The following is a 26912-nucleotide window of genomic DNA, read 5'->3' on the forward strand; positions in this document are numbered from 1 at the left end:
GTGCCCTTAGTCTCAGCTACTTGAGAGGCTGAAGTGGGAAGATCGCTTGAGCCCGAGAGTTTGTGGCTGAAGTGAGCTGAGATTGTGCTACTACATGCCAGCCTGGGCAACAGAGTGAGACTGTCTCAAAAAAAAAAAAAGAAAAGAAAAGAAAAAGAAAAGAAAAAAGAAGAAAAAATGAGAGGAAAGTAGGGAAAACAAGAAGGATGGAAAAAAGAGAGGAAGGAAAGGACCAAAAAAATGCATTAATTAGGTCCATGTTTGATGATCAGAAGCATCTGAAAACAAAATTGGTGGCTTGTTTCTACTACATCCCTAAGCCTCTGGAACAAGAAGTGTTTCTCCCTGAAATTTGTTTTCATTTGGTTTTACTGAAGTTCTTCCTGTAATCAGATGTTAACAATTATCTTTCAGAAAATCCAGTTAGGCCTATCCTGAATTCTCAAGCATAAACTACCCCTGATTCTTAATCTTAGCCTTGCAATATCTACTTTTTTCTTTTGTTCCCAACAGCTCCCAGCTGGTAGTAATGAGTTAAGAAGGGTTTTCCATGAGAGGGGCAGAAACATTTCTGACCACAGGAATCATCTAACACTGCTTTTAAACAAGTTGTACTGAAAAAATATACTAGAGATTTTTTTCACAGGAAGTCTCTCTCCTGTGAATATATTAGAGATTTCCTCAAAGAAAATATATTCGAGCATATTAGAGATTTACTCACAGAAAATCTATCTCCTGAGTTTGTATTTTTTAATCACTATTTGGCTATGAGAATGTTCTGTGACCCTTGTCATGGTCCTGTTTGCTTTTCCTGAAACCTCTTTCCTATCAAATGTTAATATCCACTTATTGCTATTAAGAAATCTTGACACCTCAACCTGTGCACTAAACAATATTCCTGGTATATACTGAGTATTTAATATTGAGTATTGTAATAATAACAGGCTGGCTCTGTTGATACCACCCTGAGTCTAGAACTGCAAGTACTCTGAGTATTCAGGAACTTGGGGCTGTCAGCAAATCTGTGCCCTCTTTACCTTCAAACCTGTCCTACTGGATGCATCCTATTACCCCACCAAACCTCTGGATCCCACATACTTGGTTCCCTTTTAACACTAACAGTATTCCACTGTATTGGGTATACCACTTGTTTTTCAATCCATTTAATACTTGATGAACAGTTGGGTTGATTCCATTTTTTAATATGAGTAAAACTGCTATGGACATTTGTGTACAAATCTTTGCACGGATATGTTTTCATTTCTTTTGAGTAGATTCCTACGAGTGGATTTGATGGATCATATGGTAAATTTATATCTAACTTTTCAAGACCCCTTGAATTATTGCCAAGTACCTTCATTTCTTCTCAACCGTCAGAATGCCCAATCTCCCTGTTCGAGATGAGAAATTATAGAGAAAATAAAAACTGCCTTAGTTAGCAAACAAAAAGGAAAAATTCTGCACACTGAGAAACAGTCTTTTATTCTGTTTTTTGTTTTCTTTTTTGTTTTGAGACTGGTTATCACTGTGTTGCCTAGGCTGGAGAGCAGTAGCAGAATCATGGCTCACTGCAGCCTCAACCTTCTGGGCTCAAGTGATCCTCCCACCTCTCAGCCTCCCAAGTAATTGGGACTACAGGCACGTACCGCTATGCCTGGCAATTTATTTTTTTTTTTTAGACAGGGTCTTACTATGTTGCCCAGGTTGGCCTCAAAATCGTGGATTCAAGCTATCCTTCTACCTCGGCCTCCCCAAATGCTGGGATTACAAGCGAGCCAACACGCCCAGCCAACATCCTTTTTTTTTAACTGAGCCTACTAGCCCCAGAAATGAAGCCCTATGCTGACAAGACTATGGAGCCTATAAGTTACTTCCATTTATATCAGCTCTTAGAAAATGGCCTGAGAAGGGACTCTGGGTTGGGCTTCTCCATCCCTTTTCCAATATTTCTAACCCTCTGGGTGTCAGTCATACCATTTTGTATTCCAAGGGACTTAAATGTTGGCTGGGCCAGTGGCAGGGTGGTGTCCATACTGGGCAGTTTGGGTGGGGTCAGGAGAATTTCAGAGCATAAGCAGGCTTTGACCTGAAGCGTCATCCACGGGCAATATGGAGGCAGCCATACCTAAAACCGTTGTGAAGAAAGCTACACAAAGGGTGATCTGAAATAACCTTTGCGTGGCTTCTTAAGCCTGCAGACATGAGGTACTCACTGAAATAGTGACACATGTCTGCACTTATGAGATTCCAATGACCTTTCATTTGCCTGCGGACTGTTCAGAGAAATCTCTTGATACTTAACCCAGCTATCTCCCTATTGCCCAATCCTCCGTCCAGACTTTTATATGGACACCCCAGTCCCTTCTTTCTCTATACCTCCCTCCCCAAGCCACCTTCTAAGGCAAGGTGATACTCATCTCATCAGTCTCCTTAGGGAGGAACTTTGACATTCTTTTTCTTCTCAGAGTTTCTGTGCTATTGAAACCCTGTAGTTAGAGTTCTGAGGCTCAATAAGCTTTACATGTGTTCATCAGACCTAAATAAAAACAAAGATTGTCTTCTAGTTATATAGGCCAAAATTACAGATACACACACACAGCTTTATACATACCTACGTGTAATTTTAAACTGATGAATTTTAATGATCGTTTGGCAAAACATGCCATTATGCAAAGGGTCTATCTTTTACTCGTATAACTTTATGTGTTTATTTAGACATTTAAATTAATATGTCTATATGGAGTACAGGTGTATTATCAGTGTAATTAAACTCTGATATGATATTAGAAAGCTACAGTACACTGCAGACAATTTACAAGGGTCATCTCTGGCCTGGTGTTCTCAAAGGCCTCCGGATTTGCCGTTCATCAGGTAAGATGAACAGCTTTGCGTTGCTACCTTCAAAAATTCTTTTTTTTTTTTTTTTTTTGAGAGAGAGTCTCGCTCTGTCTCCAGGCTGGAGTGCAACCTCCACCTCCCGGGTTCAAGCGATTCTCCTGCCTCAGCCTCCCGAGTAGCTAGGACTACAGGCGCGCCCAGCTAATTTTTGTATTTTTAGTAGAGACAGGGTTTCATCATGTTGGCCGGGATGGTCTCAATCTCCTGACCTCGTGATCCGCCCGCCTCGGCCTCCCAAAGTGCTGGGATTACAGGGGTGAACCACCGCGCCTGGCCTCAGAAACTATCTCCATCTCCCTTACCACCTGAGGGGTCACTGGTGACCACACCCATGGAATCGGCTGGATCTCCTGCGGGGCTGGACAATTTGACCCTCCTCCTCCCCAGGCACCGCCCCTTCCCCCCTGAGTCTTTCGGCCTGGGTGGAGGACGCGGCTGCTTCAAGTCCTCGGCTCTGATCCAGGCCACAGATTCCAGGTTCGTGAGCAAGTTTATTTTCTGGCCAGCTCCCGCTGTCCCCACTTGTCTGGAGAGTTTGACCCGCTCTGCAGGTCGGGTTGGGGGTGGTTCACGGGTGAAAGAAGAATGAGGGAGACTTCTGCATTTTCAAGTTAACTCAAGTTTGGGAAGGGAGCACAGAAGAGGCACCTTTGCAGCTGGGAATAGGCCATGTAAAGAGAGTTAAACCTCTATTCTACAAGCTAAAGTATGTAGAGGAGGCAGCTCTGGAAACTGCTTTAGGGAATCACTGCAAACCATTTTGTCAGGCGTGGATTCAGGGTCAGCATCCCTTCCCCCCTTCCTCCTTCCCCCTTCCCTCATCCCCTCCCCCATCTCCAGCCTGGCCGCTCCAGGAAGTGAGCACCATTTATCCCCCACCCCAGGCGGCCCGACTCCTCCCAGAAGGAGTTGGGAGATGAGCCTTCCGCAAACTCCTGACCTGTGGGTCTGTCCGTTCAGCGGCCAAAGGCTGGCGGAGGAGGGATCCCCTGCCTTTCTCGGAACGGAACGGAGCAGAGTCATGCGTGGTTGAGTTTAGATAAAAGCCGAGTGAGCGCGCTCTGTTCCTTAAGATTAGTTTAAGGTGCCTTGGATTGCTCTGAAGAGCTTTGACCACCTGATATTGCTTACATCTGGAACTTCTTGGCTTCTCATTCCCCAGATGTGCGGGTCAGAGAGGTATGTCTACCGTTCTGTTGACTGGCTCTTATTGTCACTTCTGGCAGAGGTGACAGGGCAGTGAAAGAGATAAGGTCCTTTCCCTTTCGGAACTCATTATATCTTTATTTCTTTTTCTTTCTCACTGCAAATGACCCCACTGAGGTTAGAGACATTTTATTTTTAATTAGTCAGTCAATAGAGACAGAAATGTGTGGTTAGGAGCATAGATGCCGCAGCCAGACTGCATGTGTTCAAATCCTGACTCTGACAGACACTGGCTGTGTGCCCGAAGACTGTTAACTTGACTTCTTTGAGCTTTAGTTTCTTCCATCTGTAAGATGGACGGAGTAATATGTATATCTTAGAGTTTTGGTGAGGATTAAGTGAGACAGATTTAAACACGTAGGAGGCTGCCTGACACAAATTATGGTCATTATTACTGGCAAACTCCATGCCTAGCTTTAAAAAAATGCACAATCAAAACAATTTTTAAATTATAGGTTTCTGAAATGCAGGGGGTAGAAATTCTTTTGAAGTGGAAATTAAATTTTTTGTTTTGAAACTGATTATGTTCCAATTCAAATATTTATTGAGTCCTGTTAGATAATCAATTGCAGATAATAGGTTAAATATAACCCTACACAAAGATAAAACAAATGTTATTCCTAAAGTGCAAGAACTCATGCCCAACTCACTTATAAATGCAACTGCCACCTATTTTATTCCACTTTCACTAGGGCTCCCAGCTGGTGGACAGGCCCGCTCTGTCATTCCTAACTCTGAACCCCCAGCCTACACCAGCCCCAGTATCCCCTGCTGAGTCACTGATTTTTATTCTGAAAGCCATTTTGATATCGATGCAAGCTTCCATTCTAAAAGATGCTTCATATCTAAATAGCAGGCCATTCTCTGTCCCCCTCCCGCTTCTAGCTGTTTTGCACCCTAAATTGTATCCACCTGGGAAAGAAGGTCCTTTATCTAAGGCAGTGCTTCTGAAGCCTTAATGTGCCTAAGAATCACCTAGAGAACTTTAATACTAAAGTGCAGATTCTGAATCATTCCAGGAAAGACTGAGATTCTGCATAAAGAACTCCAAGTGGTTGCAGTGTTGCTAGTTAGCAGACCTTTTTCAGGCGTCTGGTTCTGATTTAATTGGTCCCACCTGCTTGTGAATTTGGGCTCTTTCTTCTGCTAATTTGATGCACTGGGCTCTGGGACTGCAGGCTCTTCTCGTCTGCACTCCTCACAGTCAGAATGCCTTCTCTCAGCCCATCCACACTGCTCTAGAGACTTGGCCTCAGTTGGAAACTGGCAGCCTCCCATATCTCCCTTGGGCTGCACTTAGCTGCAGTGGGCAGTGAGGGCTTGCTGGTGTGTGGGCAAGGGTCACTCAAACCTATGCTAACTGTATGCTCCCCTCCTTCACAATTTCTTTCCCAAGCCTCAGCTTTGACAAGAGACCTCAACTCTTACAAATCTTTTTTCTGCTCAAGAATTTTTCTGTCTAAAGAGAGTATTAGATAAATATCTACAGTGCATATTAGATAGGAAAAAAAGACATATAATGAACTAGAAATAGAATGAAGCCACATATGTAATGTTACATACTCAAGTAGCCTCATTAAAAATAAGCGGGTGAAATTAATTTTAATATATTTCATTTAACCCAATACATGCAAAATACAATTAGGATGTGTGATCAATATAAAAAAATTAATAAGATCATTTAACTTTTTAAAACTAAATCTTCAAAATCCAATGTGTATTTTGTACCTAAAGCAACCCATTTCTGAGTAGCCACACTTCAAATGCTCAGTAGCCATATCTGGCTACATGTTTGACAACACAGTTGCATTATGCTTAGAAGATCAGAAACCAAGCCTTTAATTTTTCTTGTATTTTTTTGTTTCTGTCAGTTTATTGAGTTCTATCTAGTAAGTTACAAATTTTAAGCATACAGTTCTGTGAATTTTCACAGTTGCAGTCAGCTGTGTAACCACCACCATGATCATGATACATAAAGGGCATTTCCGTCACCCTTCAAATTTCCTTATGCCCTTTGCAGTTCAAACTTTTCTCCCACTCCTGGGTCCTGGCTTCCACTGATGTACTTTCAAATACCACGGCTTTCTCTTTTCTAGGATTTCACATAAATAGCTTCATACAATAACTTAAATTTGATGTTTGGGTTCTTTCACTTTGCATGCTTTTGAGATTTATCTTGTTGTATATATTAACAGTTTAATTGTTTGGTAATATGCCACTGTATGGATACACCACAGTTTGTTCATTTACCAGTTAGTGATGTCATGGATTCTTTTCAGTTTGGGACTATTACTACATTGCATTTATGAGGCAGTAGTTCTCCTTCAAGAGAATTGGGTACGCTAAATACAGTTTTGCCTGAAATGAAAGTGTGCATGTGTTTGTTGGGGAAGACGAATTGGAATTGGACTTTCAATTAAAATATAATACCAACACAATTATTATTATTATTTATTTATTTGTTTTGAGACAGAGTCTCGCTCTGTTGCCCAGGCTGGAGTGCAGTGGCACGATCTCGACTCACTGCAAGCTCCACCTTCTGGGTTCACGCCATTCTCCTGCCTCAGCCTCCCGAGTAGCTGGGACTACAGGCATCCGCCACCACACCCAGCTAAATTTTTGTATTTTTAGTAGAGATAGGGTTTCACCATGTTAGCCAGGATGGTCTCGATCTCCTGACCTTGTGATCCGCCTGCCTCAGCCTCCCAAAGTGCTGGGATTACAGGCTTGGGCCACCGCGCCCGGCCAACACAATCATTTTTTAACAGTAACACTTTCATAAGATAGCACATTTATTTCTATACTCTAGTGCCAACATCAAGGCCAACTATAAGCTCAGCAGTAAGTTATAATTTTCAATCCATTATAAAGTTAATTGATCATTTCCTGTGTTAGCTGCAGTGCTAAGGTCTGGGGCACCTGGAAGATAGAGCCTCTATTGCCTCTATTATCAAAGGCAATAGAGCCTTATAGTGCAGTGTGCTAAGTGAGATGATGTGGGTATGGTAGGAGATATTAACAAAGGAAATAATAGTGCAGTTCCCACAGGTGTGATTAATTTGGTTAAACAGACTCTCAGATGATAGGTAAATACTTCTGTAACACCAATTAGTGCTACCAGTTAGATGCACAGAGTTCATTAATTTGTTAATTATATTTTGCACCCTTTATGGAGATGAGGAATATAAGGGAGTAATAAGAGCTCCGGCTCTGCAGCCTGCGTATCTGCATTCAACACCGGCCCCGCCACTTGAAGGATCTACTAAATACCAGTTTATACAACTATGAGATGAGATTTAAGGGACATTCATAATGTTGTTATGTGGAATTATTGAGTTATTATGTACAAAATAATTAAATTCTTGCTGAATACCTAATGGGCTTTCTGTAAATATTTGCTGTGAGCGTTGCTGCTGCTAAGCATGGCAAAGCTGAAGACCCAGGCCAGTACTTGCAGAAGCACCACAGAACACTAGATGGCAGCACCAAGAACCTGTTTTCGGCTCGCTAGATCCCCCAGCAGGGCCGCTAGGAGGCTTATGCTTATGTCCCGTGACTTTTTCTTACCCTTACCTGAGACACTTTCTCAGGCCCTTTCTTCTAAGGGGAGTGTTGTTATTGGGAGGCAGTTTGATATACTTTTTAAATCCACCAGGTCCTCAAGATGGGGGTAAATTGGTACAATTTACAGGGCCTTGTGTTTAGGCCCACACGGACTATGTTTTTTACATCAGTGTACATTTACTTTTGCTGGGAAACCAGCCAAAGACAAGTTCGAGAATTCCGCCTGCTCCCTACGCACTGTGGCCTGTTCAGAACAGCGAGGTCACGCCTGGAACCAGGGCCAGAGCTTCACATAGGCAGTGTTAGCTGGCTCTTCTTTGGTGGCCCAAACACAACTCCAGGTAGACAAGCAGAACAAATGGCTCCCAATGAAAATAACTCAATGCCGGAAACAGTTTTAAAAATTTTCTAAAGAGTATTCTCAGTGTGATTTTAAACAATGGTAACGTAATTTATCAAGAACTCTTCCAAGAAAAATAGAGAATAAAGGTCACATTTCTCAATGAAGATACAAGGCCTCAACTGCCTTACCGGCCACCTCTCCTTACATATGGACCCCCTTAGGATCCTGCTGAAGTTTAAGACAGGCCCTGGCAAAATCCCATCATCAAATAGAATCTCTCTCATTTCCATACTTCGAAAGCACTTGGTCCATGCCTGACTTTCACACCCTTTACCACTGACTGTCTTTGGTCAAAGTTATGAGTTTGAGGACGAAGCTTTGAACTAGCACCCTGGAAAGGTTAGGTTATGCCAATTCTACAACTTACAAGGTGCATGATTGTGTAAAGTCACTTAATGTCTCTTCTTATTAAAGAATGGAGAATACTCTTATTTATGCAGAGTTGTCCATGAGGGATAAAGAAAGCAAGAGAATGTGATTTCTAAATCACAACTGGTTACAGAATCATGAGTTGTAAAAATATTACCTCCCAGGCTGGGCGCAGTGGCTCACGCCTGTAATCCCAGCACTTTGGGAGGCCAAGGCAGGCAGATCACTTGAGGTCAGGCGTTCGAGACCAGCCTGGCCAACATGGTAAAACCCTGTCTCTACTAAAAATACAAAAATTAGCTGGGCATGGTGGCGCTCATCTGTAATCCCAGCTACTCAGGAGGCTGAGGCACGAGAATCGCTTGAACCCGGGAGGCAGAGGTTGCAGTGAGCCGAGATAGTGCCACTGCCCTCCAGCCTGGGCGATAGAGCAAGACTCAGTTTCAACAACAACAAAAAAATTACCACCCCTTATTGTGGCCATTGCTGTTTCTTTGGTTTTTTTCTGAGAAGGCGAGCATGTGGTGAGAGGGCTCTATGTGGAGCAGGGCCGTTAAGAAGTGGAAGTGTTTTCACAGTCTTAGAGAGCAGATACCAGAGAGTGATGCAAAGGTGATGGCAGAGAGGTGAAAGAGCTCATGGAAAGGTCACAGATGATCACTGTAGAGGATGAGGGGGTTCTGACCCCCTCATTCATCAAAAGTTGAGGACCTATATGTCAGGCTCTATGCTAGCTGCCGAAGATACAACCATGAACAAAAAGTCTCAGATCTCATGGAGCTTACATTTCACTGCGAGGATTCAAACAAGTAAAGATCTATATTAAGTGGTGTAAGAAGTAAAATAGACCGGGTGCGGTGGCTCATGCCTGTAATCCCAACCCTTTGGGAGGCCAAGGCGGGCGGATCACGAGGTCAGGAGATCAAGACCATCCTGGCTAACACAGTGAAACCCCATCTCTACTAAAAAATACAAAAAAAATTAGCTGGACATAGTGGCAGGCACCTGTAATCCCAGCTACTCGGGAGGCTGAGGCAGGAGAATGGCTTGAACCCAGGAGGCGGAGCTTGCAGTGAGTCGAGATCGCGCCACTGCACTCCAGCCTGGGCGACAGAGCAAGACTCCCTAATGAGGTGAATATGTGGAGAGTGATTGTATGGTGGCTGTGCTCTAAATAGACTAGTCAGAGCAGACCCTTCTGATAAGGGAATAGGTAGGAAGCTAGTAAGTCATGCAGATAGCAGAGTGAAGGGTCATCTTTACATCACGAACAACAAATGCAAAAATCCTGAGGCAGCAGTGTGTTTTAGGTGCTTTTAACATTGAGGATATGTTTTGGGTGAGAAAAGGTCACACAGTCTCCAGGTGCAGTGGCTCATGCCTGTAATTCCAGCACTTTGAGAGGCCAAGGCAGGAGCATCACTTAAGGTCAGGAGTTCAAGACCACCCTGGCTAACATGGTGAAACTCCGTCTCTACTAAAAATATAAAAACTAGCCAGGTGTTGTGGCACGTGCCTGTAATCCCAGCTACTCGGGAGGCTGAGGCAGGAGAATTGCTTGAACCTGGGAGGCAGAGATTGCAGTGAGCTGAGATTGTACCACTGCATTCCAGCCTGGGTGACAGAGTGAGTGTCCATCTCAAAAAAGAAAAAAAAGAAAAGATCACACAGACAGTGACTCACACAGGCCCCTCCTTTCCAGGGCCTCAGTTTGTCTCCATTCAATAGGAGCAAGAGGAAATTATCACTGCTTTAATATGGGGAGAAATTGGTGCCTTGTATGAGCCGGGATAAAGAACGTATTGGATATGAGAATGAGAAGCCCTTGTTACCCCAGGTGTCTGACCTCTTTATCCAGGACTGGGCAGTCAGTATTCCTTTATTCTCCCTCCTTGCTTACCCTGATCCTTTTTTTGTTTGTTCATCTACCTAGGACTCTACAGGCAGGAAACATCTTAGAAATCAGGGTTGGGCAGGCAGGAGCCAGGAGAGTAGCTACAATGACTTCACCAGTACTGGTGGACATACGAGAAGAGGTGACCTGCCCTATCTGCCTGGAGCTCCTAACAGAACCCCTGAGCATAGACTGTGGCCACAGCTTCTGCCAAGCCTGCATCACACCAAATAGCAGGGAATCAGTGATTGGTCAAGAAGGGGAAAGAAGCTGCCCTGTGTGCCAGACCAGCTACCAGCCAGGGAACCTGCGGCCTAATCGGCATCTGGCCAACATAGTGAGGCGGCTCAGAGAGGTAGTGCTGGGCCCTGGGAAGCAGCTGAAAGCAGTTCTTTGTGCAGACCATGGAGAAAAACTGCAGCTCTTCTGTCAGGAGGATGGGAAGGTCATTTGCTGGCTTTGTGAGCGGTCTCAGGAGCACCGTGGTCACCACACGTTCCTCGTGGAGGAGGTTGCCCAGGAGTACCAGGTGAGACCCCAGGATGGAAGGGGAGACAGAGAAACAGGGTCTTTGGCAGGTTTTAGCGTTTTATCATGCTCTGATCTAATCTCTTTGTAGTCTTTGTTTACCTAGAGAATGAACCTGGAAACTGCCTCCCTGATTAAGAATAGATTCTTTATCATTTACTTGCTATTCCAGATTGAGTAGATAGAGCTGCTCGGGGTAAAAGGGGTACTTGCTTGATTGAGTGTGGAGATACGTTGGCAGGGAAGGTAAAGGAATTTATTTACTCATGTATTTATTTTGAGAAGGCGTCTCGCTCTGTCGCCCAGGTTGGAGTGCAGTGGTGCGATCCCGGCTGACTGCAACCTCTGCCTCCCGGGTTCAAGCACTTCTCGTGCCTGGCCTCCCAAGTAGCTAGGACTGTAGGTGTGCACCACCACGCCCAGCTAATTGTGTGTGTGTGCGTGTGTGTGTGTGTGTGTGTGTGTTTAGTAGAGATGGGGTTTTGCCATGTTGCCCAGGCTGATCTCAAACTCCTGAGTTCAGGCAATCCACCCGCCTCAGCCTCCCAAAGTGCTGGGATTACAGGCGTGAGCCACAGGTGCTTTGTGGTCAGGCACCTTCCCAAGGGGGATGGAGAATCAGCCTATCCCTGTTGGTTTTCATCCCATGTATATATAAAAGATTTGTTGGCCCTCTCAAGTCTTCATCCTAGGTTAGGACAGGCTTCTTTTGAGGTTAGCAGAATCTCTGTCCCATTCATTCTATGTCTGGGTACTGAGTCAGCTGAAGGCTTGATCCTGCTTGACCTGATTTGTTTCTTCCAGGAGAAGTTTCAGGAGTCTCTAAAGAAGCTGAAGAATGAGGAGCAGGAAGCTGAGAAGCTAACAGCTTTTATCAGAGAGAAGAAGACATCCTGGAAGGCAAGGGAGACTTTTTCTAAAGATGTCCTGGGGCAGGAATCATGGCAGGTCATAGGAGCTGAGGGCAAAGGAGTCCTTGTCCTGTCTGTCCTCTGATGCCATGACTAGAAGAGCTTCCCTTTGCCTGGTCCTCCACTATATTCCTTCCAAACAGGGGGAGGAGAGGAGGTAAATAGCAAATATATCAAAACTGAACCTAGGAGACAATAACATAGCAGAGGAACCGTGGCTAGGGGTCGCCCCAATTCATAATTCTGGGTCTTGCTCTACAGTTTCAGTCTCTTTGGCTTTTCCCTTGCATTCAGAGTACAAATGCAAGGGAAAATGCAGGTAAGGCTTGTGAAGAAGCCCAGATCTGAGACAGGTTAGTCACAGGCCAGTAATTTCCACCTCAGTACTCGAAATTGGAAGAGGAGGCTGATGCAGAGGTGAGGGAGGCTTCCTGGAATCTAAACGTCACCCAGGAATCACAGTTGATGTCTAGGTGGCCTAGATAAAGCAGCCCGGGGCCAGTGGTCTGGGCAGAGCTGAAGGGAGAAAAGAAGGAAAGAACAGGCTACAAAGGCTTTCTCCTGCAGCATTTGCCCTCCCTCTCCCTGGGAGGCTTGGCCCTGGAAAGCAGTCCTGAGCCCAACTCTCCCTCTTTTAATAGAGGAGACCCTCAGTGTGACCGACTAGCAGCCTCTTTTTCTTCCCTGTTCCTGAAGAATCAGATGGAGCCTGAGAGATGCAGGATCCAGACAGAGTTTAATCAGCTGCGAAGTATCCTAGACAGAGTGGAGCAGCGGGAGCTGAAAAAGCTGGAACAGGAAGAGAAGAAGGGGCTACGAATTATAGAAGAGGCTGAGAATGATCTGGTCCACCAGACCCAGTCGCTGCGAGAGCTCATCTCGGATCTGGAGCGTCGATGTCAGGGGTCAACAATGGAGCTGCTGCAGGTAAGGCTTGTGAAGGAGCCCAGATCTGAGAGTCAAGGAAAAGAGAAACTAACTTTCCTTCCTTTCTGGGACATCAGACTACCATCGTTGCGGGGACAAGAAAAAACATTCCTTTGGCGCTATAGTCCCTATCCCCTATTAAACTGTTTAGAGGTATGGAGTAAAGCGTAAGATAATTCAGAGTACCAATGCAAGGGAAAGTCCCATTTTTATTTATAAAGGGTTGTCTAAAAGTTTATTTGATGCTGTGGAGAAGATCTGTTGTATCCAGTGATGTTGTTCTTTCTTTCTCAGTCTTGGCACTATTTACATTTCTGGCTGGATAATTCTTTGCTGCGTGGGATTCTCCTGTACATTGTAGGATGCTTAGCAGCGTCTCTGGCCTCTGCTCACTAGATGTCAGCAGCACCACCCCAGGTGTGACAACCCCAAATTTCTTCAGACATTGCCACGATAGCCCCAGGGTGAACACAGTGCTCTCCCAGTTGAGAACCACTGTTCATTAGGCACCTCTTGTCTCTGATGCTGTGTTGGGAATTTGCCAGGTGCTTCTTACCCAGCTTAGTCACAGGCACACTTACGCCAAGCTAAATTCTTAGAGATGATGTTTTACCAGCCCTTCTTTGTTTTCACTCTCTTGTCTAGAGCAGAATCATTTAACATACTGTAGCAATTGATATTTGAACTGGTTTTGGAGGTCTGGGCTCTGGTCTGTATGTGTGTAGGTCGCAGATTACAAGGTATCAAGCCTAGAGAGATTTGATGGAGGGACTTGAACTGAGGTTGAAATTCTAGCAGCTATTTTCTGCATAGAATGAATAGTGTGGTTGTGAATTTGAGGCATGATGTAGCTTGTGATATTCTGTAACCTTCAGAGTGTAAGATATTCTTTATATTTTGTTTGTCTTCGTGCTTTCCTCTTGCTCTTTCTTTCTTGGTGGAATAATTGTTTATTTACATATTCTTGGGTCTTAGTATTAGAGCCACGGGTAGCCACTTTCTGCCTGTTACAGCTTTTTCTCATTCACTGCTTCCTGCTTTGCATCTTCATTTTATTCTTCTTGCCTTTTTGTCCTCATCATTGATATTATTACCCTGATACTTTCTCCTTCACCTTTTGTTCTGGCTCCTCAACAGTCCTCAAACTGTAAATATTTTTTAAATGCAAATGAATCGTCAATTCATATTGCTAGTTTAGACACTTCCACATTCATTAGTATGACTGCCCCATGGACATTTAAACTTGAGTAGTCTTTTCTAAAAATAAACTTTCTAGAATTTTCCCATCACAGACATTGTTCTTTCTCTTTTCCATATCTGTGTGAATTGTTGCCCATTAAGATTTTATAGCCAAGGCCGAGCGCGGTGGCTCACGCCTGTAATCCCAGCACTTTGGGAGGCCGAGGCAGGCGGATCCTGAGGTCAGGAGATTGAGACCATCCTGGCTAACACGGTGAAACCCTGTCTCTACTAAAAACAAAAAAAAATTAGCCGGGTGTGGTGGTGGGTGCCTGTAATCCCAGCTACTCGGGAGGCTGAGGCAGGAGAATGGTGCAAACCCAGGAGGCGGAGCGTGCAGTGAGCCGAGATCGCACCACTGCACTCCAGCCTGGGGGACAGAGCAAGACTCCATCTCAAAAAAAAAAAAAAAAATATTTTATAGCCAAGATAAAAGCTTCAAAATATGGACATAAAGCCAACATAAGAGAAGTAGCCACATGAAATAGCACATCGATTTGATCATTTCAGTTCCTCAGTACAGCCACAATGTAAGATTGATACAATCCTGGATATTTACTGCAAATTGACAAACACAGCACCTCTACCACATTCTATGTTCAAGCCAGTTTGAGTCGTGTCTCTATGAAATGCCACCATAAACAGCCCTAATACAGAGAAAATAGTTAATCCTGTATTATATGGACCAAACTTAAGCTTTTCTTCGGGGTCATTCAGATGTATGGAGCACAAGATAAAACGACCAAATAGAAAGGAATAGGCCAATTCCACAGAAATGAGACTAGCAGTGGCAGTGATAAAGGTGAACAACTGGTGACCAAATGAAATTAAGGATGTGAAGTGGACTGACTTGGGCAAAGATAGGATGCCAGGGTGAATATATGGTAGTTATTTCCTATTTTGTTTAAATTTGGTGACTTAAGTGGTTGCTAGTGTGATTCAGTAGGATGGAAGGGAGACAAGAGTTGCCGAAATAAGTTCTTTTAAACATCTTGCATTTGAGGTACCTGTGACTCATTTGCTGGTGTATATATTAATCAAAATCATAAGGAAAGGGGGCTGAGCAGAAATACAGATTTGAGAATCATCACCATGTGTACATTAAAATGAAGGAAATGGATGAAGTCAGCAAAGGTAGGGTAGAGGGTTAGAGAAGGTGAAGTTTGAGAAACAACCATATTTAAAGTCCATGAGCCTGTATCTTCAGCAACCAGAACAGGATGTAAGCTACTCAGGGATGGAAATTATGACTTCATCATCTGAGGTTCTCTAGGCCAGGCACAATGCCTGACAAATAATACATGCTATACATACATAACATTACACACACATATGCACACACACAATGTTGTAAAAATCAAGACACTGATGAGTCAATTGAGTTATTTTTTGATGTCTTCACATGGGTTCTTAGGGACAGTCTGCCCTGAGTTTTTTCTCTACTTTGTGGCCTCCACATTAGGATTATCTTTATTTGTATCATATCATGGGGTAGTGGACATGGAAGGAGAAAGGTGGATAAGGGCATGACCTGTTACTCCTTGACTTAACCTGTCTTTTTCCTTCCTAGGATGTGAGTGATGTCACAGAAAGGTATGTGTAGGAGAACATGAGGTAGTTCCCCTGGATTGACAAATGATTCCTTTACCCATGATCAGTGGGAAAGGGAAGAAGAATCAGAGTGGGGAAGATTCAAGAGAGTAGTCTTGAATCGCGCATCACATGAGAGTTTTGGCATCCCCAAATAAAGGGGATGAACTGGCCTCTCTGGTAGGAAAATGTGGGTGATGGGAGGTCAGTAGGTGGGGACAGTACTGTTATTTAGAATAAAGAGTTGCAGTATTGCGCCACTGCACTCCAGCCTGGGAGACAAAGGGAGACTCTGCCTCAAACAAAAAAAAAAAATGAATAAAGAGTTGCAGTATCAGTGACTCCCCAAGTACCCTGTTAGTGTACTTTTCCATAAACCTCTGTGCCTGCTTTCATCCCTGATTCTTAAGTTTATAGTTACCTCAAAATACACAGGAATTTTCTTTGCCCATAAATTTTTTTTTTTTTTTTTTTTGAGACAGAGTTTCACTCTGTCGCCCAGGCTGGAGTGCAGTGGTGTGATCTCGGCTCACTGCAACTTCCTGCCCGTGAATTTTATCAGAGTGACATTCCCATCTGCATTATTTCTCAAGGTCTAAGAATTTGGTCTTGGCACATCTGCCTTAAGTTTTTCTTTCTCCCAGGCCTTGCTCCCTAGTAGATTTTCTTTTGTCTCAATTCCAGTAAAAACGTAAACTCGAGCTCTTGAGGATAATAATTTAGCCCGGGAATCAAACATGTTCTCTATCACATACTCCAGAGTCTCATCCAACAAGGTGACATGTCAAGCTGCTTGCACACTTGGTTCCTCCATGCTCCTCACAGACACACGAAATAGGAACCCTATCGTCCCTTCTGAAATCTGTACTCTTCGTTTGGAGGTGAGGACATCTTTTCTCCAGCTAGTGGCATAACATTCCCAGAGACAGCAAATCCTAAAATGCTGTTTTGAAGGTTTTCTGAGAAATCCCAGGGCCTAAGCCCACAGACTCTTCTGAAGAAACCCCTTCACTTGCTACTTTCAAAGCCCCAGCAATAGGCCCCTGGTGTTCTGCCTGTCAACCCAGACATCTTCAACCCCTCTGATTTTAAATATTTTATATCTTTTTTTAGAGGTAGCAAAAGATTTCCAAGCCATTATTTTACTGAACTGCATAACACCTCTAGGACACAGAAAAAGGAAAATTATAGTATTTTCTAAAAACAACAACAGAAAAACAAAATGAGACTTTAAGAAGTTAAATCTTGGACAGGCGCAGTGACTCGCACCTGTAATCCCAGCACTTTGGGAGGCTGAGGAGGGCAGATCACGAGGTCAGGAGATCAAAACCATCCTAGCTAACATGATGAAACCCCATCTCTACTAAATATACAAGAAAATTAGCCAGGCGTGGTGGCACGCGCCTGTAGTCCCAGCTACTCAGAAGGCTGAGGCAGGAGAATCACTTGAACCCGGGAGGTGGAGGTTGCAGTGAGCCGAGATCGTGCCACTGCACTCCAGCCTGGGTGACAGAGCGAGACTCCTTCTCAAAAAAAAAGTTAAATCTTACACAAGTTTATGTAGATGGTGAGATGATAGTTTCTAGTCTAGCTCTTCTGGCTCCAGTGCCAGGGCTGTTTGCAGAATGATGCTAAGTGTATTCAGAAAGGAGGACTGGAATTCATCAGTAGGCTTGGGAGGTAAGGGAGATGGGTGGTGGAGGAACCCACAGTCAGCAGTGTGGGAACTCAGAAGTCCTGTCCTTTCTAGGAGTGAGTTCTGGACCCTGAGGAAGCCAGAAGCTCTCCCTACAAAGCTGAGAAGTATGTTCCGAGCCCCAGATCTGAAAAGGATGCTGCGAGTGTTTAGAGGTAAGGAGATTCAGGGGAAAGAGTTTGGATGTGAAATTACTGTCATGGGAAGAAATAAACGGGATAGAGGCTATAGTCGGTATTTGAGCACAGTGGCAAAGAGGGAGGTCCCAGAGGGAGGGACATAGTGTGCTGAAGAAGATGCGGTTTGTATTTAAGGGGAGATGAAATGGCCAGGTGACATCCTCACAGGATTCCTCACCATTCCCCTCAATGTAGTAAGGAGAGAGATACCAGACATGAGACAATTGGTCCTATTCAACATTATTGACTCTTTTCATCATTACAGAGCTGACAGATGTCCAAAGCTACTGGGGTAAGTAGAAGCCATGGCCTCTTTGGGCTGGCACATTCTGATCTCCTTTCACATGCCCTCCCCAGACATACCCACACAGGTCCTAGGTGTTGATGCCTCCCCGATCCCCGCCATATAGTTCCAGTTCCTCCAACCACTTCCTGTGTTTCCTCTTCTCAGCATAATGAGACCCATGTCCCCATTCTCATCTGCTGATGTTGTACCTTTTCCTACAGTTGACGTGACCCTGAATCCACACACAGCTAATTTAAATCTTGTCCTGGCTAAAAACCGGAGACAAGTGAGGTTTGTGGGAACTAAAGTATCTGGACCTTCCTGTCTGGAAAAGCATTATGACTGTAGTGTCCTGGGCTCCCAGCACTTCTCCTCTGGTAAGCATTACTGGGAGGTAGATGTGGCCAAGAAGACTGCCTGGATCCTGGGGGTTTGCAGCAATTCACTGGGACCTACATTCTCTTTCAACCATTATGCTCAAAATCACAGTGCTTACTCCAGGTATCAGCCTCAGAGTGGATACTGGGTGATTGGGTTACAGCATAACCATGAATATAGGGCCTATGAGGATTCTTCCCCTTCCCTGCTTCTCTCCATGACAGTGCCCCCTCGCCGTGTTGGGGTTTTCTTAGATTATGAGGCTGGTACTGTCTCCTTTTATAATGTCACAAACCATGGCTTCCCCATCTACACTTTCTCTAAATATTACTTTCCCACTACTCTTTGTCCATATTTTAATCCTTGCAACTGTGTAATTCCTATGACCCTGCGTCGTCCGAGCTCTTGAATATTCTTCTGTTCCCACCCACTGCTGATAAGTACCCTGAGGCTTATCAGCATGTGATTCTCCCTTCTGATCTTCTGTTTTTCTGTGTTCTCAATTCTTTTGTTGTTTTTTGGTTTTTGAATCTTTTTTGAGATGGAATCTCGCTCTGTCGCCCAGGCTGGAGTGCAGTGGCGCAATCTCGGCTCACTGCAACCTCTGCCTCCTGGGTTCAAGCGAACCTCCTGCCTCAGCATCCCAAGTAGCTGGGATTACAGGCACCCACCACCATGCCCAACTAATTTTTGTATTTTTATAGAGATAGGGTTTCACCGTGTTGGCCAGGCTGATCTCGAACTCCTGACCGCAAGTGATCCACCCGCCTCGGTCTCCCAAAGTGCTGGGATTACAGATGTGAGCCACCGCGCCCGGCCAGTTCTTTTGTTTTAAACAGTTACTCAGTACTAGGATGCACCCAGTGGTGAGAGTAAGCATCTTTGACTGATGACAGGTCTTGAGGTGGATAGGGGGCGCTTTCAGTATTTTGCCATTAAGCATAGTATTTGATGCAGGTTTTTTTTTGATTGATGCAGGGGATCAAATTTAGGAAGTTCTGATCTGTTAATTTACTACAAGTTTTTGTATAAAATGAAAACTCGTATTCTACCTATGTCTTTTCTGTAAATTATTGAGACAATTGTGTATCATTTTTGTTCTGTTAATGTGGCTTAGTACATTGATTTACTTCAATTTGTTACCACAACTTGCTGAAATACACCATTATTATTTGTTGTATGCAATACTGGATATATTTTGATAACGTATTGTTTAGATTTTGTTCTCATCTATGTTAATGAAAGAAATTGGCCTGTATTTTTACATTCTTCTAATATCTTTGCCAGGTTCTATAAAATGCAATAATAAGCAAATAAATTACTTTGTTTTTGTATAAGTATGTATAGGATTGAGCTCTAAAACCAAACCATTATAATGATAATTTGGGTAGCTTCAAACTCAAATTGAAGAGAGTCTTCACTACAATCCTCACTGCAACCTTTGGCCTTCCTCTCTACATTTAAGAGTAGCAATAGAACAATAAAAAAAAAAAAATACGTCTTTCAAATTAATTGCAGTAAAAACAAAAGGGTAGTGGGGAGAGAAAAACAATCCAATACGTATTTTTCTCTCAGAATAGAAAGAAAATACAAAGAGAAAATATGAACAATATAAAGCACTTACTTGAAGGAAGAGGATGATTTCTTCCAGCTTTTCCACACTCTCTTTATGCGCAGGAACAAACAGCTGTTGAGTGAGCTGCTATGACTTTGGTAGAGAGGTGCAATATGTTTTTTGAACCAGCTATAAAAGAAATTAAGAGGTACATGTGAGGGTAGAAACAAATATCAAGGATGAGAATGGCACTGGCTGTCCCATATGGTATCCAGGAGCCACCAATGTCTGTTGAGTACTTCATACATGACTAGTCTGAATTGAGATGTGCTCCAAGTATAAAATATGTACCAGATTTCAAATACCTACTTCAAAAAATAATGTAAAATATCTCACTAATAACTTTTCCTTTGTGTATTGCAACGATAATATGTTGGCTCTATTGGATTAAATAAAATGTTATTCATTTTACCTGTTTCATTTTACTTTTTTAATGTGGATACTAGAAACCTTAAAATTACATATGTGGCTTACATTGTATTTCTATTGGACAACTCTGGAGTAGATCCTATAATGAAATTTCTGTCCCTAAGTGAGCCCTAGTGTAAAAGCCTATGGACTCAGGATACAGAGGAGGTTTCAAGGCACATATGTTTATCTCTACAGAACCTGCACCTTCCCAGCTGCCCTGAGGCATTTTTATGGAAGGTAATGCCAGAGAAAAGAAGAGCTCAACATATCTAGAAGTGTAGAAATTTGGAAGATCATAGAAAGGGCTCATGACCAGAGAATGATTCTGCAGACTCTGGCCCCTGCCGTTAGTCCTCAGTCTGTTGGGCACTTGAAGCTCCTTCGTGGTTTGATGAAACACTGATTTGTTATCAAGGCTCAGCTTGGGTGTCTATGGTGAGATAAAGTAGTGCAGATTATAGTAAAAGCTCACTACTGGTTTGTTCTAAGGCACCGTTTTATAATATTTGGGAGATCGTATCTATGGAAGCCCAGAGGCTGGATGCAAACTCCTTATCCTGGTCTGCATTTCAATTGGAAGAGATATAAAAGGAGATAGGGCCAGCTGACTGGGACCTATGGGGCTGGTGGAAGTTCAGGAAAGAGAAAGATCTGCTGGAGTAGTTATCCCCTTCCCACTTATTTTCCCATACAATAAGTTCTAGGCAAAAGAGTTAGCCCAGCTCTCTTCTGTAAACTCACTTTACAAGTAAATTTACTTTCCAAGTGAATTTACTTTATAAGTAATTTTTCTTTTTTGTCACCAGAGTTCTAGGGATGTGGTATAGTTATCCTAATATTTCCCAAAATGTGAGTGCTTGCTAGAGCCGATATTTAAGTTTGATGCTAACTTAAAAAGAAGATTTTGGAAGGGAGAGGGACTTTCTTAACATCTTTATTGTGATATTTACTTTATAAGTAAATTCACTTGGAGAACCCAAAGTATTGTCCAGTGAATGACTTTAGATAATAGTGAAAGCCAAACTAAGTACTTGCTGGAATTCTATAGGTAAGACCTGGGGAAGGTTGCTCAATCTGAGACTTGGGGACAATTATTAGGGTAAGTTCACAGCTCTGACCTTTTCTTGAGGGGTTATGGGGGCTTGACAGAGGCCTTCTGTTCTTGACATGTGATAGAGTAGGCTCAACTGCTATGAAAAAGAACTCTAAAAATACATAATGGATCAAATACTAAAGAAATATACTTCTTGTTAATGTAAAACAATCGGTCATGAGTGTAGGTAACTGGTGGTGAGTGGCACTGTTCCATGTGGGATTCATGCACCAAGCTTGCTTTCATCTTGTGGCACTTGCTGTACCCCAGAATAGTAACAGCATGAAGCTGGCAGAAAGGTGAAGAAAACTTAGGGGAGAAAACGTGCTTTTTAAATCCTTAGTTCATAGATGGGATTCGTAATATCTGCTCATTTTCTATTAATGAGAATAGCCATAGGGCTAAACCTAACTGTAAAGATTTTTTTAAATGTCTAGCAGTATGCAATCATGTACAATCAAATTTCAAGGGAAAGAAAACTCAGATTTTGGTGGAAACTGCCTGTAACCCTAAGTAATCCTTTTTCCCATTATAGAGGACTCAGGATCTCAGCTTTTTTCTGGAACTATGTTAATTCCATTCTATAGCCTGAAGTTTGTAAAAGAGAACTGTATTGTCACTAAAGTTCTAGACATGTGGTATAGTTATCCTAATATTTCCCAACAAGCCTGAGTGCTTGTTAGAGCTGGCATGTAAGTTTGATTCTAACTTAAAAATAATCTTTTTAGGGGAAGAGGACTGTCTTAACATTATTATTGTGATATAACTGACATATAATACATTTCATAAAGTATATAACTTGATACATTTTGACTTGTGAAACTCATCACCGTCAAGGCAATAAATCAGATGGGGTTCTTTTTTGTATATATAGCACTTAGAGCTATACATTTCCTTCTGTGGCTTTAAATGCATCTCACAAATTTTGATATATTCTCCATTCTATTCAAGATTCTATTTTCCCTTTTGATTTCTTCTTTGACCATTGAATTATTTAAAATTATATTTTTTCCCAAATCTATGAGGATGTTCATGTATCTTTTTGTTATTGGTTTATAATTTAATTTTAAGTGGTCCAGATACAGACTTTATATGACTTGAATCCTTTTTAATTGTATTGAGACTTGTTTTACGGTAAAGGATATGATCTATATTGGTAAATGTCTCATTTGCACTTGAAAGAAATGTGTATTCTATTGTCCTGGGGTACAGTGTTCAATAAACATCATGTTAGTTGATATTATTCAAATCTTCTGTATCCTTACTGATTTTCTATGAGAGGGGTGTTGAAATTTACAACTATATTTGTGGATTTGCCTATTTCTCCTGCAATTCTATCAGATTTTGCTTTTTGATTTTTGAAGCTCTTTTGTAAGGAGCATACACATTTAGGAATGTTACATCCTGTTGACGAACTGACCCCTTTCTCATTATGGAATGACCCTCTATCTCTAGTAATATCTTTTTCTCCAAATTCTACTTTGTTAGGTATTAATTTAGCTACTCCAGCTTTCTTGGGTTTTTGTTGTTGTTGTTGTTGTTGTTTGTTTGTTTGTTTGAGATGGAGTCTCGTTCTGTCATCCAGGCTGGAGTGCAGTGGCGTGATCTTGGCTAACTGCAACCTCTGCCTCCTGGGTTTAAGCGATTCTCCTGCCTCAGCCTCCCGAGTAGCTGGGATTACAGGCACCTGCCACCACGTCCGGCTAATATTGTATTTTTAGTAGAGACGGGGTTTCACCATGTTGGCCAGGCTGGTCTCGAACTCCTGACCTCAGGTGATCCACCCGCCTCGGCCTCCCAAAGTGCTGGAATTACCGGCGTGAGCCACCGTGCCCAGCCCAGCTTTCTTTTGATTATTGTTTTCGTAACATATCTTTTCACATTTTTTTTTTTTTTTTTTTGAGACGGAGTCTCGCTCTGTCTCCCAGGCTGGAGTGACATGGCGCAATTGAGTGACGTGGCGCGATCTCGGCTCACTGCAAGCTCCGCCTCCCGGGTTCACGCCGTTCTCCTGCATCAGCCTCCCCAGTAGCTGGGACTACAGGCGCCCGCCACGACGCCCGGCTAATTTTTTTGTATTTTTAGTAGAGGCGGGGTTTCACCGTGTTGGCCAGGATGGTCTCGATCTCCTGACCTCGTGATCCACCCGCCTCTGCCTCCCAAAGTGCTGGGATTACAGGCGTGAGCCACCACGCCCGGCCTCATCTTTTTACTTTTAAACCATTTGTGTCTTCATTGTACTCCAGCCCGGGCAACAAGAGCGAAACGCTGTCTCAAAAAAAAGAAAAGTATGTAAGTGGCATGTAGTTGCTCTAGGTAAATAATATAGTTATCTTCATTTTTCCCAACAAGTTACTGCTTGAGTTGGCATTTTAACTTAGTTTTAATTAAAATTTAAATATTTTGCTACTTTACCTTTTGTCAGAAATGATCTTGATTCCATGGGACTCTCAGTTTTTTAAACATTTGCTGTATAACTGCTTTGTGCATACAGTCTAGCCCTTGCCTTCACAGAGACTCAGTCAGTTAGGGGATAAAACAAAGGCATATTCTGTGCGAGGTTTATTTCAACCATCTTTTAGAAGATAAATTTGGGGTTTTAGGGTTCCAAGATTTGAAACATTACATTTGATTGGTGAAGGGCTAGTTCTCAGGTTCTCATGGGGTTGATGTTTGAGGCCGAGAATAACCTTTTTTTTTTTTTTTTTTCCTTGAGATGGAGTCTCCCTCCTGTTGCCCACGCTGGAGTGCAGTGGCAGGATCTCGGCTCACTGCAACCTCTGCCTCCTGGGTTCAAGCGATTCTCCTGCCTCAGCCTCCCAAGTACCTGGGATGAAAGGTGCCTGCCACCTTCGGCTAATTTTTGTATTTTTAGTAGAGACAGGGTTTCACCATGTTGGCCAGGCTGATCTCAAACTCTCAGCCTCAGGTGATCCACCTGCCTTGGCGCCTCTCAAAGTGCTGGGATTACAGGCATAAGCCACCACGCCCAGCTTTTTTTTTTTTTTTTTTTTTTAAATAAATGCAAGCTTAGGTACAGGCTCATGTCAAATAAGGAATCAACAAAGAAAATATTGATTCATTTTTATCCATCTTGAAAACATACTAGTATTTGAAGGGCAAATAATTAAAATATGAAAAACAATTAGGGAAATGGAGTCTATTTTGGAATCTTTGAAAAAGCAGAGGAGAAACGTTAGGAGACAAATGAAGATAGAACTGCAAGTTTAGGGCATTATTGCCTATCTCAGCTAAGCATTGGCCTTTATTTCAAGAGATTGAAGGAAACCCTCACATTTTTGAACTGAAAGTCAACACACACATTTGAATCACACACATTTCCACCTGACCACTGAGGGTACTTGTATGAAGACAGCAACTGAGTTTTCTATATCGCTTCCTCTGTGTCAATCACGTTTCTACACATTATATATATGGACTCAATCTTTTTTTCTTTTTTTTTTCAGGCAGAGTTTTGCTCTTGTTGCCCAGGCTGGAGTGCAATGGCATGATCTCGGCTCACTGCAACCTTCGCCTCCCAGGTTCAAGCGATTCACCAGCCTCGGCCTCCCGAGTAGCTGGGATTACAGGCACCAACCACCACGCCTGTCTAATTTTTGTGTTTTTTAGTAGAGACGGGGTTTCGCCATGTTAGCCCGGCTGGTCTCAAACTCCTGACCTCAGGTGATCCACCTGCCTCAGCCTCCCAAAGTGCTGGAATTACAGGCTTGAGCCACCGCACACGGCCTGGGCTCAATCTTTATAGTGGTCCTATGAAAATAGGTACTGTCATTATCCTTTTTTAAAAAAAAATGAGAAAATGGAGGTACAGTGAGATGAAAGAATTTGCTCAAAGCTGGACACATATGAAGTGGCAGAATTGACCTACAAAACAGGGCAGCAAAATTCAGAGGCAACATTTTTATTCATTTCTGTCTGTTAGAAATCTGAAAAGGTCAGTGTGTGAGTCAAATCCTACTTTGATACCTATTTTTGTAAATGTACTTTATTGGAATATCACCATGCTTATTTATGTATCATCTGTGACTGCTTTCAAGTTACAACAGCAGTGTTGACTGGTTGCAACAGAGACTGCTTGACCTGCAAATCCTAAAATATTTACTGTTTGACCAGCCTGACCAACATGGTGAAACCCCATCTCTACTAAAAATACAAAAATTAGCCGGGCATGGTGGCCTGCGCCTGTAATTCCAGCTACTTGGGAGGCTGAGGCAGGGGAATCGCTTGAACCCAGGAGGCAAAGGTTGCAGTGAGCCGAGATCACACCACTGCACTCCAGCCTGGGCAACAGAGTGAGACTCCATCTCAAAAAAAAAAAAAAAAACAGATAGTCAAAGTAATGTATAATGCTCAAAATGTAATCTTAGGCCTAATGAAGGAATAGACTCCTGTAACTATATTACTCATAAATGATATAAGTAATATTAAAGTTGGGGTCTAGCTTACATGACCAGGATAATGATGAAAACTTTAAGTTGAAAGCTTATGTTGGAAAACAAAATAAAATCATTTCATATGCAAATTTTAACACCACAGTCAGGAATGTCAATGGATATACAGGGTAGAAGAAGAGAGAAAATTAGCCTAGATGATAAACTGTATACATTGCATGTTGATTAATCTACTATAAAACAATGGCACAAGTACATGATTGTTTTGATTCTTGAACCTTGATTGATTATAGATAGCATCAAATGTAGTATACTCTGGGGGAGAAAAGATTGGACTATGAGAGGAAATTCTATTTTAAGCTTTGTACAATTATAAGACATAAGGAGGACACAAATCTCATTAAGGGCATATTTGGGAGAGAAACAGTGACAAAGCTAAAACCATGACTTATTTGGGAAACATCAGTGCCGCATGATAAGGACAAGCCATTTTAAATCACTCACATGAGCAGGCTTCATGTCATTGGGTAAAAATTCACAGTAATCCTGGAGAAAATGAAGAATGTGTGAATCAATGTATTGTGTGCAAATGGTGATATGAGGGTAGCCTGAGTCATACGAACTCCTTGGGAAAAACGACCAACTTTGTGTATGTAGCAAGTGGACTTGGTACTCCTATTACCTAAAAAGAGCCTCTGCAAGTACTTATTGACAAAAGTTGACATCTACTCTGCATATGGAATAGCTGTCCCTGCCTCTCAGGCATTTTGTACCATAAAGGCCAACAGATTGCCATTATCAATATTTTGATGTCCCCAAAACAGTTTCAGTGGTAACCACATGATCGTACAAGAATACGCCTCCTTCATTCTGTTGCCAGAGAAGTACAGGAGTCTTCAGTTCTTTGTCTTATTTGGAGAAAGCATTCTGCTTTCCAGTCTTTTCCAATGGAGAGTAGGCCTTTGTTATAGGGGATGCTCTGAACATATTTCAGAATGGTTCTTTTACTCTCTCTCTGCCAGAAAAGAAAGGATCTTTTTCTTGGCTTTCCACTATGGGAACTCACTTTGGTTTTTGGAGGTAAATTCCAAGAAAGTGGGGCGGGGGCGGGGGCGGGGCCCTAAGTCTAGGTGCTAGGAGTTTCTCCCTCTCAAGCTAGTCCATAATCAGCCTCCGGCAATTTGTCAGAACTACTATTTAAGTGTTCCTACCAGTATATGACTCAGGCAACTCCTGTTTTAAATTTGTTTTGTTTTGTTTTGTTTTTTTTGAGACTGAACCTCACTCTGTTGCCCAGGCTAGAGTAGTGGTGT

At 42.8% G+C, this 26912-nt stretch overlaps 1 protein-coding gene across 3 annotated transcripts; it reads left to right on the top strand.

Annotated features, from left to right (window-relative positions):
* Positions 1 to 2995: 2995 nt before the first annotated feature.
* On the top strand, positions 2996 to 20094 carry TRIM6 (tripartite motif containing 6). 3 transcript variants are annotated; one of them, XM_055355275.2, is made up of 8 exons: positions 2996 to 3375; positions 10374 to 10863; positions 11667 to 11762; positions 12470 to 12700; positions 15510 to 15532; positions 17280 to 17380; positions 17670 to 17696; positions 17912 to 20094. In XM_055355275.2, exons 1-8 carry the CDS (start codon positions 3230 to 3232, stop codon positions 18475 to 18477), a joined length of 1680 nt encoding a protein of 559 aa, XP_055211250.2. In that variant the 5' UTR covers positions 2996 to 3229; the 3' UTR covers positions 18478 to 20094. The 3 variants fall into 3 exon arrangements, with proteins under 3 accessions (XP_055211250.2, XP_055211251.2, XP_004050604.3); XM_004050556.4 differs by lacking the exon at positions 2996 to 3375 and adding an exon at positions 3395 to 4077; XM_055355276.2 differs by lacking the exon at positions 10374 to 10863 and having other exon boundaries at positions 3311 to 3375.
* Positions 20095 to 26912: the final 6818 nt, after the last annotated feature.

This window comes from Gorilla gorilla, chromosome 9 (assembly GCF_029281585.2).
Source record: "Gorilla gorilla gorilla isolate KB3781 chromosome 9, NHGRI_mGorGor1-v2.1_pri, whole genome shotgun sequence".
In the NCBI taxonomy this organism is placed as follows: domain Eukaryota; kingdom Metazoa; phylum Chordata; class Mammalia; order Primates; family Hominidae; genus Gorilla; species Gorilla gorilla.